Source organism: Odocoileus virginianus, chromosome 10 (genome assembly GCF_023699985.2).
Source record: "Odocoileus virginianus isolate 20LAN1187 ecotype Illinois chromosome 10, Ovbor_1.2, whole genome shotgun sequence".
NCBI lineage: Eukaryota > Metazoa > Chordata > Mammalia > Artiodactyla > Cervidae > Odocoileus > Odocoileus virginianus.
The window spans coordinates 31584929-31600700 of NC_069683.1; the positions used below are offsets into that span (position 1 = coordinate 31584929).

Consider the following 15772-nt stretch of genomic DNA (forward strand, 5'->3'; position numbering starts at 1 on the left):
CTCATTTATTTAACCATTTCTCTCTTTTTGGGTGGACATTTGTTTCCAAGTGTTTGCTCTTATAAGTGATGCTGTTGTGAATAAATTTGTAAATGTGTGAAGATATTGAAGTGAAATTGAAGGGTCAAAGGGTACATGCATTTGACCTTTTGACAGGTGTGGAGGTGGTATTCCCACCCTGATGTTTCAGAGTGCCAGGATGATACTAAACTGAGCATGAAGTAAGAGGGAGAAAAACAACTAAGTAAAACTGTGAACAAGTTTAACAGGTAGGATAGGATGGGAAAGACTGATTATGGGAACTGCCTAGTAGTTTCACACAGAAAAGTACCATTAAAAAAAAAGAAATTTGATGGTTAGCAAAGCAGGAGTAATAAACAAAATGAGCTGAGATTACAGAGTAGTGATTAGAACCCCATAAATGTCACCTGGACTTCATGACACGAGGCCCAAGAATGGAAACACTGCTACAAAAGGCTCCGCTGTATGGGAGAGAGACAGAGCTGTTGAGAGAGGAAATGGGCCAGCTCTGAAAATAAAGGATGTTAAAGTACATTGAAGTGGCAGGCCTGAGGGTGGACACACTGGAGGACAGCACTGCCACATGGATAGGGTTTAGAGGAGACCGTTCCAGAATCGCTGGGGCGCACCCCGTGGTTACCGGAAGCAGAGGAGGAAAACTGATGCACGCCTAATACAGATCCCCAGACCCATGGGGGCGGACAAGGGACAGGGATGGGGGGCAGCGGCAATTTGGAGAGACCGCTCCGGGCTTCCCTGCTGGCTCAGACATGAAGAATCTGCCTGCAATGCAGGACAGCCACATTCAGTCTCTAGGTTGGGAAGATTCCCTGGAGAAAGGAATGGCAACCCACTCCAGTATTCTTGCTTGGGAAATCTCATGAACAGAGGAGCCTGGGGGGCTACAGTCCATAGGGTTTCCAAGAGTTGGACACGACTGAGCAACTCACACTTTTACTTTCAAGAGTCCTCCAGCTAAACACCTAAGTATTGAAAGGCTGCTTTTTGTTTTTGTTTTCTTCCCTACCCCTCTTGTTTTTAGTTTCTGCCCTGAATGTAGATAAACCAGGAAAACTCCCACTCTGGCTCTAATGCTAAAGCAAAGCTAGAAACTAGTTTATGAAGTAGCAGTGAAGAGTATCTTGGGAGCGAGTGGCCATTGTTATTTTGAGAATTGGTGACAGTGGAGGAGGGGAAGCTTACCACAGACTGCCATGCACTGTAGACTTTGGTAAAGCTTACCTTTGAAAGTTCAGACAAAGAAGAGATGACTCAAAAATATTGAACTACTTAGAAATATAATTATTTCTGACTGTGTAACCTCACAAATAATACCAATAAAAAGGAGACGCTTAGAGATACCTTGAGAGAAACTAGTTTTCAAAGGGGCTTGCACAAAAGGTCAAAAGGACAAATAAAAGTGCACCTGTATGAACAGTTATCAGGAAGGGCACACCCCACTCAAAGGGACAGTGATGAGGGCAATAGGAACGTTTCTCTTTAAAGTTACATGCTCAGTGAGAAGGTCAAAGAAAGAATGGGCTTGGTTCCGCTGATGTTTCTCACAGGTGCTAAGGTGCTTGCTGTGAGTGAATTTTAAGGAATCTGAGAAATCAGTGAGTTGCTGAAAAACTGGAAGTAACCATTTTCTCCTCCTCCTCTTTTTTCAAAATGGCAAAGAAAGAAGGGTTCTACAAAATTCAGTCTGTTGAGTTTGAAGTCAGCCCTGTGATGGTTTGTGAGAAGCTAGAAGACAAAGTAGGGGTCTGTATCTGTGAGGAGTGAGTCATGTCTGTTGGGCTCACTGGTTTGGCCAGGAGTGCATCTTGCAGCATTAGGCCTGGAAAATCCCCACTTTAGTGAGGCATCAGATGTGGAAACACTGCTTTGGATAGTCTTGTGGATAAGATATAGGAATTTAGGATGAATGCCAAAATAGGCATCAGTTCAGTTCAGTTGCTCAATCGTGTCTGACTCTTTGCGACCCCATGAACTGCAGCGTGCCAGACCTCCCTGTCCATCACCAGCTCCCGGAGTTTACTCAAACTCATGTCCATTGAGTCAGTGATGCCATCCAACCATCTCATTCTCTGTTGTCCCCTTCTCCCACTTTCAATCTTTCCCAGCATCAGGGTATTTTCAAATGAGTCAATTCTTTGCATCAGGTGGCCAAAGTATTGGAGCTTCAGCTTCAGCATCAATCCTTCCAATGAGGATTCAGGACTGATTTCCTTTAAGATGGACTAGTTGGATCTCCTTGCAGTCCAAAGGACTCTCAAGAGTCTTCTCCAACACCACAGTTAAAAGCATCAATTCTTTGGTGCTCAGCTTTCTTTATAGTCCAACTCTCACATCCATACATGACTACTAGAGAAACCATAGCTTTGACTAGATGGACCTTTGTTAGCAAAGTAATGTCTCTGCTTTTTGATGAGCTGTCAAGGTTAGTCAAGGAGCAAGCATCTTATTGGTACCCAAATGATAATAAATAGTGCCTTAAGATTCCTGCTGGGAAGATTTTTTTGTAGAGGGTCATGTCGTCTGCCCTTAGTCCTCCTGCCTGGTGAGCATTTTTAGTCCATAATTTGGATGCTGAAATAGAAGGCCTTGAAGTTGTGATGACAGGAAGCCAAAGAAAAACTAAATGGGTCAGTGGACATTGGGATTCATGAAGACCCACACAGGCTGGAGTGATGGATAAGTTGGCAGAAAAAAGAGTAAAAGAGAGGCCAGAAGAACCTGAGTAGTTCTGAGTTGCTGAAGGTAAGGAGTAAAAAGAGGGAGCCACGTAGCTTGAGGACAGAGAACGCGTGTGTGGATCTGACTAGGAGGCGGGCACTGACCCCTTGTGTGGTGGAGACAGAGCTCCAGCTCATTTGCCTGGAAACGAGGTGGGGATGAGGTGATAAAAACCAGGGTCAGTGGATCTAGACCCCTCACTTGAGAGATAGCAATGAAGGGATCAAAATAAGAATGAGGACAGCAAAGTTCTTGAAATTTACATAAGAGAGAGAAAAACAGGTCTGAAGACCTGCGGGGCCAGTGATTAGGAGAGACTAAGAGTTCTGGAAGAGTGGCCAGTGTGGGAAGCATACAACAAAAGCAACAAAAGCCTGGGCTTTTGTTGTCAGCCATCAATGTCACGTGGGCCTTCACTGTGTCCCGTGACCTTGAGATGTTTTTGATTGCTCTCCCAGTTTCTCTCCTTCATTCCTTATGGGTCAAGTACTTGGTGGCAAGAGGAGAAGCATTGGGGGAAAGTGAACTCCCTTTTATCGAAGGCCCCGGTGTGCCAGGCACCATTCAAGGTGTTTACCAAAGTCAGCGGAGCCAGGGCGGCCCACCTTCTGACGCTGATTCTGGGTGAAGACGGTGTGGGGCCAGCTCCAGGCTGATTTATGTGAGCTAGCTCCAGGGCAGAGTGGCTGGGAGGCCAGGGGCCCGCTTACAACAGCCATGTCTGCAGTGCAGCTCCCTGAGTTCAAGTGGAGCGGCTGGCGTAGGACCCTAGCCCAGTGTCCTCTCAGCCCCAAGCTGCCACCTGGACCCAACTAGGTTGGGGGGAGGAGCTTTTCTTTTTAAAGAAAACACAGTTTCCATTGGGGATGGAAAACCTTGCATGCCTGGGCAGGTACCAGGGGGCAGACTCCTCAGCACAGTGCTTAGAATGTCAGTAAAGGTGGACGGAGAGGGGCTAAACACTGTAATTGGCTGCCACCCTGACCACCCTAGGCTCTGTTTAGATCTACTGCCAGCCATCTCCTTCACTCTGCCCACAGCCTTCCCCAGCCTCTTGGGTATCTTTGATGTGAGCAGTACCATCATCCACCATGTCACCCAGTCCCTGACTCCTCGTCCCCCTTAGCTCCACCCAGGTGAGGGGTCTAGAATGTGCCTACTTGACATCACTGAGACTTGTCCCATCTCTGACCTGACCCAGGCAGAATTAGTCCCTCACCACTCTCTGAAAGCCCCGCTGTCTTCCTGGCATAGCACTTACAACCATTTGTGATTTTTATTTGTTTCTCCTCACTCGCCCATGAGTGCCACTGCTTACTGTGGCCTTGGGTCCCTGAAGAATGCCACTAGATGTCTGTGGAGTAGATACAGGAAAGCCCAGTGGAGCTGCTAGTTCAAGAGACTCAGAACTAAGTAGGTATGAATTCTACAAGTTGCAGTATTTTTCCGAAGTTGACATAAAAGGCCAAAATATTGTTAAGACTTCAGAGGAGTCAGGTGTGGTGTTGCGTGTGAGGGAGTGCTTAGGGTTGGGGGCCCGTGAACATGTTGTGTGCCGTGTGTCCCTGGTACTCAGGTGTTGGTATGTTTGGGGAGGGCGTGGGTGTGTGTAGACGGGATGTGTCCATATGTACGCCCATCTCTGCCATTGCTGGACTCTGCATCTTGGACGCGGACATGTAATGATGGCCCCCAGTATGGCACGAAGGCACTGCCGGGGGGGGTTTTCAAATTGCAAGACAGGCCTGCGGATGGGGCAGGTGAGGGAAAACACCGCATCTTTTGGTTCCTGTGAAGAGAGCAGGTGGTCGTGGACAGTGACCCCCGGGTGCCCCGCTGCACACTTCCGTCCTTCCGTTCTGCTTTTCCAGGGAGCTCCCGTGTGTGAGTGCAGACTGACCCTGAGTGCTTTTTTCTCCTCTCTCTTCCTTCCTACAGTCGGTTCTGAATGTGATCAGTGAGCTGCAAGAGCAGATGTGTAGGCTGCAGCTGGACATCCACAGGCAGATGCAAGAGCGCCTCTCTCTCAGTAGGGACTACCCTGAGGAGGTGGCGGCCGGCGACGGTGCGGCCCGGCCCCAGCCCTGCGGCCAGGACTGTGCCCACGGGGTGGGGTCACCTGTAGGCACCACACTTAAGTATATGGGAGCATGTGTGTGTGGGGCGTCTCATGGCGGAGGGACCGGGGTATCTCCTAACCAGAACCGTGTGTGCTAGCTTAACATGGATCTGCAGTCACTTCTGGGCAGAGCTTGGGACTCCCCCTTGGGGGACATGAGCCGAGCTCTGTGACCCTCCCCCAGCAGGGTCTGAGCAGGAGAGGCCAGCCCTCTGACGGGTGACTGCACTCATCTCCCTCAGGGCTGGGACTGAGGTGTGTCAGGTGCCCCAGATGATGGGGCATTGGTATCAAGGGAAGCTTCAAGAGCTCCCTTCCCAGGTCTGACTCAGACACCAGCTCTTCTTCCTGGGTGGGGAGATTAAATGAAGCTTCGTCTCATGTGATTTCTTTTTTTTTTAATTTAAGAAAAAAATAGCATCATGAAAGAATCCTTTCAAGTTTATATTTAAAGGGATTTATCCCCAGTGAGAAAATAGAACACAAGTTTCCATGTATTTGACAACTGTCATCATCTCAGTTTCTGGGGGAAATTCTCCCACGTGATCACGTTTGAGGGATCTCACCACCTCTGGGCCTGTGGAGTGTATCTGACTGGGGTTCTGGACTTGACCCCTCACACTGGTGTCACCAGTGTTCTGTGATGGCAGCTGCACAGCCATGAGCCTGTGCCTCCAAGGCCCCCCACTGAAGAGGCTGGGAAGGTCAAGGTCACAACAGCCCTGTCTGTAGGAAGTTGCCGTGATGTTATATCCAACTATGGGACGTGTTGAAAATCTCTACTCTGACTTGGGTGTGAGGGGGCAGGGCTCGGTGGGGAACAAAACAAGAGTCAAGATGAGGTGCAGATTTGGAAAGGGGAGCTCTGACAAGGTGCTGGCCCCATGGAGAGCAGGTCACCCCAGAAAGACTTGTAAAAGAAATGAGAGTGGGCACCAGTGTTTATAGCTCACGATGGGCAACAAATAGCTGAAAAGGAAGAGACTAGGCCCAAGAGGTCACCAAGCCTGGAGGTGGTCCTGCTTGCTATCCCCATAATGACCACTCCTCAGCAGTAACCCGCACACTTTGAGTTCTGCCATCAGCAGGCCTGGCGTCCCCCTCAAGCACAGTTAGACTCAGAAAATGATCTTGAAAATGTTACAAGTCACAACAGGCCTTAAAGTCTAATGTTGCAGATCAAGGAGGCAATAATCTTAGCTTGGAAGACTTTTTTTTTTTAAGGGCAGCAACAAATATTCGCCTCAGTTATAAAAAAAAATCTTAGTAAACATCCCTACAAAGTTAAGTGGAAGCGATGTCACTTTCTGGTGGATTGTCTCAGAGTGCAAAGAGCTCCAGGTCAGTTAAAAGATGACTTGAGTTGCATGTGTTCATTCATCAAGAAATAATGCATACTTGACTATGTGCCAGAGGTTAGCAAAGCTCATGGAGTTCACGATATAAGAGGGGAACTAGCCATTAGCAGTCACACCAGTAAATGTTTAATTGCAAATGATGTAAAAGATGATACAGATACCACGAGAGTATAGAAGGGAGATCTGAAGAAGTGTGGAGGTTGGGATAGCTTTGCTCAAAGCAGCCTGAAGGATGGGCAGGGATTAACCTGACAGGATTAACCTGAGGGAGCTGCGGGTGTGAGGGCCCAAGTCAGATGGAACTAAAAAGTAGGGGTGTGGCTGGAGTATAACTGGGGAGAGAGAGTGATACAAGAGGCAGGCAGGGTGCAGGGTCAGGCCAGGCTGTATTGGTCATGGGTTAAAGTTCATGACCTTTGAAGAGCAGGGAAGGCCAGGATCAGATTTGTGCTTCAGTCATATTGTTCCCCTGGATGCCATGGGGCCAGTGGATTCAAGAAGGGCAAGGCAACAGAGGACCAGCCAGCAGAGAGGCTGTCCGGCTGTCAGCACTGGCTGCTGGATCAGAGTAGCCCGGCAGAGTTGGAGATAAACAAGAGACTCAGGCAATTTCCTTGAAGGTAGAATTTACAAGGCTCTGTAGATTACATATGTGGAGGAAAGACCAAAGAGATGCCAAGGAGGGATCCTGAGCTTCTGACGCAAGATGGAGATGCCATTTAGTGAGACGGTTCCCCTAAAAGGGGGAACTGAGTGGGCCATGACAGTTAGAAGAGGCCCAGATGCCATCTATGTGGAGATGTTAAGTGGAAAGTTACATGAGTCTGGAGTTCAGAAAGTGTATGAAAGTAATCACTTTTATGCTAATTTTTCTGAACAAAACCAGCCAGCGGGACCATTTGTCTGTTAAAGGACCCTAGGTTTGGGACAAGGGTGCTCAGTGGTGTCTTTACTGAAGGGGTACTGTAGAAAGAAGGGGCCCTGGGGTCAGAAGATAACAGGCCTGATTTCCAGCTCCACCATCAGCAAGTTGTTTAAATGTCACCTTCCCAGTCAGCAACCTTCAGTGGCTTCCTATAATATGATCTAAAGAATGGCTTCAGAAGTCTTTATATTCTCATCCAACAGCCTTTACAGTAAGGCCCCACCTTATTTCCTGGCCTCATTTCCCACTGAAAGCTGCCCATCCTCTGCTCCAGCCCAACAGGCTGTCTGCCTTCATGCTTCCTGTCTGCCCTCTCCCTAGATGCCTCCCCTCTTCCTCCTTTCTTCAAGCCAACTCCCTCCTCTAGAACACCCAGAACTGGAACACCCAGGCCAGCCTTTACATTTCACACTTTAGCATTTGTCCTTGCAATGCTTGATTTCTATCCTCCTGGCTTGTCACTCCACTTCCTCCCGTGACCCTCCCTTTAGGTTCCTGGACCACCCTGCCTCCTCCCAAGCTGGCTCGGTTTTTTTTTTTTTTGCATCTCTGTTTCTCTTGCTCCCAAACCCTACCTCTCCTGTCCTATACATATGTGTGCATGGTTTGGGCACCCCCTACAGGGAATGCAGATGTTAGAAAGGTGGAGGGGAACAGGTTCTAAAAGAAAAAGTTTTCTCTTCCTTATGTCTGAAACTCCAGGCCTCTGTTTTGTAATGGGCACACAGCTCTTCCTGAAACAAGGACCAGCCATCTTTAAAGATCGGAGCCAGCCACAGTGCAGAGCCTGACGTGGTGGCTCCTGCCTTGGCTTCGTCCTCTGTGCATGTGCTTATGCAGGGTTGTAGATCCTGGTAACACCCTGTTCTTTAACCATCAGAACTCTGTCTTCCTCACTCGTCTAGGAGTTACTGCAGGAGCTCCGGCACCTCAAAATCAAGGTGGAAGAGTTGGAAAATGAACGGAATCAATATGAGTGGAAACTAAAGGCCACCAAGGTAAGAGGCAGTCCTGCTGTTTATGGAGAGGCTTTGAGCCCAGTGGGGAGGGTCTGTGTCTGAGCCTGGGGTGTGCAGTAGCCTTAGCTTGAGAAATGTGAATTGACCCCACTGTATGCACAGGCAACAGTGCAGACTGTGTATGCAGATGGACCTAATCCAGGAGGGCTCTTCCCCTGGAGAAAGCCCCCGAGGTTATGAGTTGCTGAAGTCACAAAGTCTCTGTGTCCCACAGCAACCCCCAGGCTGAGGCGCTATGAGTGATGAGTTTTAGGGCAGATGAATGCCAACATTATCTTGGCTGCATTATTTTAAATTTAGCAGTCCCTCTAGTAATCAGTTACTAAAAAGAGGCATGCTTTATTTTTAGCAATTCCTAAAAATATGTACTTGTCTTTTTTTTTAACCAAACCATATTTCTATTGAACTGAGGAGCTTGCTATTTAAAGGATACCAGTGATATATTATTTTTTCAAAATAAGTGTTATCCTTCCCTCTTTTGTTTCTTCCTTCATTTTCTCTACTAGTTGAAATGGATTCAACCCACACATTTATTGTTTTGGCCAGAACAATGTATTTTAAAGCTTTGAATTACCTTGCACTTAAGCAGTAGGAAATTTCACTTTAAATTACAGAGTTAGACTTCCTTGGGGGCAGAGGAAGGACATCTGGGGTTGAGGGAAGGGAGCCTTAAAACCCTGAAGTAGCTTTCCTGCCTGAGGAACTGGCCTGGGCTACCTAGGGAGCACACACAGGCCTGCCTTCCACCGAGAGCTCTGCAGCGCCACCCACAGGTGTCACCAGGTAGTCCCGTAGGCATTTTCATTTTACTGCTAAGTGAAAGTCGCTCAGTCCTGTCTGACTCTTTGAGACCACATGGGCTATACAGTCCATGGAATTCTCCAGGCCAGAATACTGGAGTGGGTAGCCGTTTCCTTCTCCAGGGATCTTCCCAACCCAGGGATTGAACCCAGGTCTCCTGCACTGCAGGCGAATTCTTTACCAGCTGAGCCACAAGAGAAGTCCAAGAATAATGGAGTGGGTAGACTATCCCTTCTCCGGCAGATTTTTCCCAACCCAGGAATCGAACTGGGGTCTCCTGCATTGCAGGAGGATTCTTTACCAACTGAGCTATCAGGGAAGTCCATTTTCATCTTAGAATTTTTTTTTCAACATCTAGTTTATACTTTATTTTCCTATAACTTTAAATGATTATAAAAACAATAATCATTAGAGATAAGTTTTAAATCACAAAAATTTAACGAAGTAAAAATCACTCGTATATCACCCAGGAGTTAACCACCATTAATATTTCCTTCCAAGGCATTTCTGTTTTGGGGGAAGGGGGGGCGGTCCTCTCTGTTAATTTTTGGTGTTGATAATTTATTCATAATTTTATACCATACTGTTGAAAAAAAAACTCTGAATATCATGTTGATGTATATATAAGTGTAAATAATTTTCTTAACTACTTTCTTGATGAGGAAACTGAGGCACAGAGTAGTTAGGTAACTTTCCCCAGATCTTATAGCTATTCAGCAGCAGCGCTGGACAATCTGCTTGTTCACTTACTGCTCTGTCTTTATCTAAGTGTCCCTTGTATGCTCCATGAGTCCCAGTCCACAGTTCTAGGAGCACCGTTTCTCTAACATCTCAGAACCTTCCATCACCATGATCCACTCAAGCAAGTCTTGTCTTGGTGAAACCTTTGAAGCTATACACCCCGCCTTCTATTCTAAAATCAAGTAGCTCTTAAATCACCAAAGCACTCTGCCTTGGCATATAGACCTTTGGGATACTATGGGTTATTTAATAACCACCAGGTCTGGAACCCCTCTTCGTGCCAGGATGTGTCAAGCCCTTTACACACATTTTCTCATTTGGGCCATAAAGTAACCCAGTGAGGTCTGTTGATTTATTATCTTCATTTTTCTGCTGAGGAAACTGAGGCTCAGAGTGGCCAAGGTGAGATTTTGATCTAGGTCTGTGTCATTCTGTCATCCTAATTCCCTGCAATTGAAACCTGTCTTGTTTGTTAAAGTTGTTTAGTTTTCTGTGCAAAGCTTCTCGGTCCATAAATGTAGCAGTGCAGTGGCTATAGGGCCTGGTCCCTGGGTTTGATTAAGGGAGATGGAGCCCCCCCGTCTCTGCTTGGCGCCAGTCTGCATGACTTTGTCCCAAACCTCTTGCCATACAGCTCCAGTCTCAGTGGCCATGGAAGTATACTTCCTCTGATGGTCAGATGCAGGGCCTCTGTGCTGTTGTAGACTTCCCGGCTTTGGAACAGATACCTCTCTAAGCGTAAGAGAGCACCGGTCATTACTGCCCTATTCTGTGAAAATTGGCATACAGGAAGGGGCACCCAGCCAGTTGGTCTGTAGAGTTGTAAATAAATGACCTCACCCAGACGCAGGCCTCAGAGAGAAGATCCTGGGCTCTGCCTTGATAGATAGGCCCCTGGACATCACTGGTGTCCACTGTGGGGCCTGCACACAAGAATCAGGCATGTGGATTCCTAGCAGAAACTAGCTTTCACCCTATCTGCAAAGAAGGGTAGAAATGGGTGTAGAAGGTGCAAGAAAAGAGACTGTCTTCCAAAATTAGTCTGGCCCTTATAGAAATGAGACAGTAAAGAGTCTGCCTGCAATGCAGGAGACCCCAGGTTCAATCCCTGGTTCAGGAAGATCCCCTGGAGAGGGGAGAGAATGGCTACTCACTCCAGTATTCTACTGGAGAACTCCATGGACAGAGGAACCTGGTAGGCTACAGTCCATGGGGTCACAAAGAGTTGGACATGACTGAGCTAATACTTTCATTTTTCACTATAGAAATGATATGCATTTGGATAGAGTCCCAGGGCTAAGGGGTTTCCCAGGTGGCGCTTGTGATTTAAAAAACCCACCTGCCAATGCAAGAGACATAAGAGATGTAGGTTCAATCCCTGGGTCAGGAAGATCCCCTGGAGGAGGGCAGGGCAACCCACTCCAGTATTCTTGCCAGGAGAATCCCATGGACAGAGGAGCGTGGTGGGCTGCAGTCCATAGGGTTGCACAGAGTCGTACACCACTGGAGCGACTTAGCACCCATGCACACAATGCTAATGTTTTCTGAAGCTACTGTCACCATTAATTATAAGCCCATGGGCTCCAAGGCCCTGAGTTAGCTGTGAGAAGCTGCCCCCGACTGCAAGTCTCCACAAGCCGTTTGGCACATCTGGCCTTGGATCTCTGTACTCTGTGGGTGGAAGCCAAGCAGAGGGACCGTGCTCTGTAGGGACTTCAGGTAAGGAAACCCACTCCTTGCCACCTCTTTGTTTTTACACAGTCCCAATTAAGGGACATTAAGGAAGGTTTGTCCAGACCCTTGGAGGTAGGCTCTGGGTGCCCTAGCCCCATAAGAGCAGCCCTCATCTGTCTATCCTCAGTCGAATCCTTCACTGCTCCTGCTTTCTCCCCAGTGATGTACAGGGATAGTTCTTCATCCCTTGGTTTCCTGTGAGGACTGAGTGAGGGCTGATGTAAGAATGCAATGAGCATGGAGTCAGTGGAAAGCGGACACTCCATCCATGTGTCCTAAAACTGAGCACAGGAATGTTTGGTGGAAGACCCACCAACAGGCCAGTGATCATTTGGTTACTTGAGTTGCTCAAAGCTGACCTCATGAAAGGACAAGTCCATACCATAACCTTGCAGAATTAAGGTGGGACACCACTGGGCTTCATGGGGGAGGGGTGCTCAGGTAGACGCTGTGCTGTGTGTGCTGTGGTCTGGCTGGGAGTCAATTCTCATCCCCTTTCTTAGTCTGGCTTGATGTTCAGCGAACTAACTAGCTATTCATAAGGGAAGGAATAGGATGAGAACAGCAATAGAAGTAGCACCGATTGAGGACTTAACTGTCTACCGAGCGCATGAGGCTAAGTTGTTTGTAACCATTATCATATTTATTCCTCACTACAGCCCATGAGCTAAATGCTATTCTCCTGGCTTTGTAGATGAACCAAGACTCAGAAAAGCTAAACCACTTACCCAACTAGGAAATGAGAGAATCCAAGTTTGTTTGACTCCAAAGTCAGTGTACCTCTTAGGATGGGACCCACCCAGTTCTGATCTTCTCATGAGTATGAAAGGCAGGGACAACCTCATGTGTGCCTGCATGCTCGGTTGTATTCAACTCTTTGTGACCGCATGGACTACAGACTGCTAGGCTCCTCTGTCCATGGGATTCTCCAGGCAAGATTATTGGAGTGGGTTGCCATGTCCTCCTCCAGGGCATCTCCCTGACCTGGGGATTGAACCCGTGTCTGCCTGCGTCTCCTGCATTGCAGGTGGATTCTTTACCCATTGAGCCAGTGGGAAGCCCCAGGAACAACCTCACCTCCTATTATGTGTGAAGTTTAATCATATGTACTCGGTAGACATTTGGGTACTACCCAGTGCAGCTGCCTACATGAATGTGTGTTAGCACCTGTGCTGTACTCACATGCTTGATTTACACAAGTATGTCCACTCAGCATACCTGAGTGCTTGTATGTAATTACATTTGGGGAAAGGAGCATCAGTGCCTGAGGTTGGGCTGAGGCAGTGGCTGTGCATTCAGGGTGGCAGAGTTTGAGGGAGGGAACTCTCGGCTCACTCACTATCTACTCGTGGTGATTTGCTTTCCACTGTATTTCCTGTAAGGGGGTGGAAAAATGAAAGATGCACGTACTTGTTACAGTGATGTACATACATGCTGTCGCAGGAGTATCTTGGGAGAAAGAAGACCATATCCAGAAAGAGAGTATTCATCTTTGGACCAAGGGCAGCCCTCTGATTTCACACACTCACACCTCCTCGGGCCTCAGTGGTGTGTGGATTACAGAAGGCAGGGGAGGGGAAGAGTCCAGTCCAGTCAGGGAGGAGGAAGCAGGAGAAAGAGCAGCTAGGATGGTGAGAGCAGGGTGGGGAGGTGGAGAGGGGAGGGGAGGGCCAGTGTCCAGAATGGCCAGGAAGAGCACGTTCAGTCCCCAGAGCGCCACCTTGTGGGGAGGGTGGTGAACACCTCTCACTGCTCGCCTCTGGCTACCTTGCTCTGACCTGTTAACTTCCTAATGGGTCCTAGGACCCGTGGGCCCTGGATTTCTGACTGGAAGTGCTTTGTCATGATCTGGTGGTCCCTCTGAGCTGATCGGATGCCTTTTTCTCTTCCAGGCTGAGGTAGCCCAGCTGCAAGAGCAGGTGGCCCTGAAGGATGCAGAAATTGAGCGTCTGCACAGCCAGCTCTCCAGGTCAGCAGCTCTGCACAGTGACCACGCAGAGAAAGGTAACTGGCTAGAGTGACAGAGTGCAGTCGCCCCTTGGCCTGGGTCCTCTCTTATAAGTGGGCTTGTGAGTCTCTGGGTATGTGAACAGTTGTGTGAGGAGGCACGTGGTGTGCATGTATATGTGTATGTGTTCGTGTGTGCACACACGGGCCTATAAAGCCTGTCATTTCTCATCCTTTGGATCTCAACTTAAGTGTTACCTCTCGGAAAGACCTATCCTGGCCATCCCACATCAACTAGGTGCCCCTGCTTTTCTCAGACTCAGTATTCCTCTTGTTTCTTTCATAGCACTTATAACCAGTGTTGTGTTTTGCAAAGTCCCTTTGAATAGACTGTTGTCCTTCCTTGGTGGCAGGGACTGTGACTGTCTTACCTGAGAGCATATCCACAGAGCCTCACGCAGCATTCAGTCCATAGCTGCCAAGGAATATTTTTTGAATAAATGAAAAGATAGTGAATGGTCCCTAAGGAGTTCAAGTCTTGCTGATTAAAAATAGAGGCTGGATCCTCAAATATTCTTATTAATGTGTGTTTGATATTTGCAGCTGTTTGCCTTGCATACAAAAGCATCACACACCTTCCAGCTTCTCCTCTTGCCCTCAGGCTGCTGAGTGTTGCTGAGGAGGTTATGTGGCCCTGTGAACTGGCTCCACTACCGAGTCTCCTCAGCGCGCCTTAGCTTGGATCCCTGGCTGGGGTGGGGAGCCATGCAGCCCTGGAAACAGTGGCTTAGGCTGGAGAAGGAAACAGTGACCCATATGCTCATCCCTCCAGCAGCCTTTCTCAGTGTCTTCACCAGCCATTGAGGGTGTCATCTATCTCCCATGGTCTAATGTGGAGCGTGCAGACCAGTAAGACACTCTAGACTGTCTATGATGCTAAACTTGGATAGAGAGCTTCCCAGGCCATGATTTCAGGTCAGGCAGGCTTCCCCCTGCACCCTATGCCTCCCCACAGATCACACTTTCCAGGCCCTGCCTGGGGTACCTCCCGGAGCTGATCTTTAGGGCCTTGTCCAGTTAGGCCCTGCCCAAAGCATCAAGATTTGCTTCATCTGGAGCTTACCACCCTCCCCTCCACAAACCACCAAGAGCCTAAGACACCAAGCAGCACTCTATACCTTCCTCTGAAAAATGAATCCCTACATCTGTTTACACAAAGTCCGTCAATCCATTCTTCCTGCTCTTGTTGGCAATAGCAAGCATCCAGAGAGATGGGGTGCCCATTCATACTTTTGTCCCCTTGTCTCCTGAACTTTACTTACGTAGACATACCTATTCTCTGTAAAAGCCAGTTTGGGATGGGTATTGGGCTTTGTTTTGGAAAAACTATGTGCTAATTCCTAGACCTCCACATATTTGGCAGAATGACTCCCAGACCCTTTGGGCTTTGTCCTTTGACCTGGCTCTCCAGATAGTTTGTGAAGAATTCCAGAGAGTCTCTGTTGGGTCCAGAGTGGGGGAAGGCCAATTGTCATCTACTACAGACTGACAAAGACCCCTGGGCACATAGGGAAATTCTGTAGGTTTACGATGAACTAAGATTGTTTTCCTTGACTGTAGAGTTTGTTTCAATGTATTTATAGATCCAATTAAACATTGTTAGTCAATTCTGACTATGCCTTTCCTAATTGAGCCAAGTACTTGGCTCTTTTTACATAATCATTCTTTCCCTGTCTCCATTTGACTGGAGACTCTTTGTCTTCTTGTTTTAAATTCTCCTCTGGTATAATCCATGGGACTGTGTGATTCTTGATTCTCTCTGAAATTAGTTAGCAGCCCAAGTTCTTGCCTACTCAAGTTATAAAGGATAAATGTCAATTTTCTTCTGGGATATCAGTTGTAAGAAGTTTGGGGGTTCTTCTACGACACCCTTGAGCAAATGATGTTTTGTACCCCCCCCCCCAAAAAATGTCTATAAAGAGAAGACAAAATACCAGGTCAATTTGTTCAGTTATCCAACAAATATTTAATGAGACTGTGTGCCAGACAACATCATGGGCTCTTTGAAGAAGTAAGGAGTGATGTATAATTTATTCACACAGAAAGTTGTAGCATCTTAGCATGTAGAACTAGTTGTCTGCATTTTATATAAATAATTCTTCCTACACTTAAATTCTTTTAGACCAAGAAATTCAACGTCTGAAAATGGGAATGGAAAATTTGCTTGTTGCCAACGAAGATAAGGTAAGATGGCCACTGAGCGGCCCTGTCCTTTCCCTGATGACTTTCCTGGTTCTCTTTGGTCCCTTCTGGTCTCTGATACTTTGGGCAGGGCTGTGCCCATCAGGACACTGACTCAGGGAAGTGT

General features: G+C 47.7%; 1 protein-coding gene across 11 annotated transcripts in view; it reads left to right on the forward strand.

The window, feature by feature from the left end:
* The window catches only part of PPFIBP2 (PPFIA binding protein 2), a 155077-nt gene that overhangs the window by 108749 nt on the left and 30556 nt on the right, over positions 1-15772 (forward strand). For all 11 annotated transcript variants that reach the window (XM_020896952.2, XM_020896955.2, XM_070473345.1 and 8 more), the window contains 3 exons: positions 8068-8160; positions 13350-13461; positions 15587-15648. In XM_020896952.2, coding sequence (XP_020752611.2) covers positions 8068-8160; positions 13350-13461; positions 15587-15648 — 267 coding nt within the window. The remainder of the gene's footprint in view (positions 1-8067; positions 8161-13349; positions 13462-15586; positions 15649-15772) is intronic.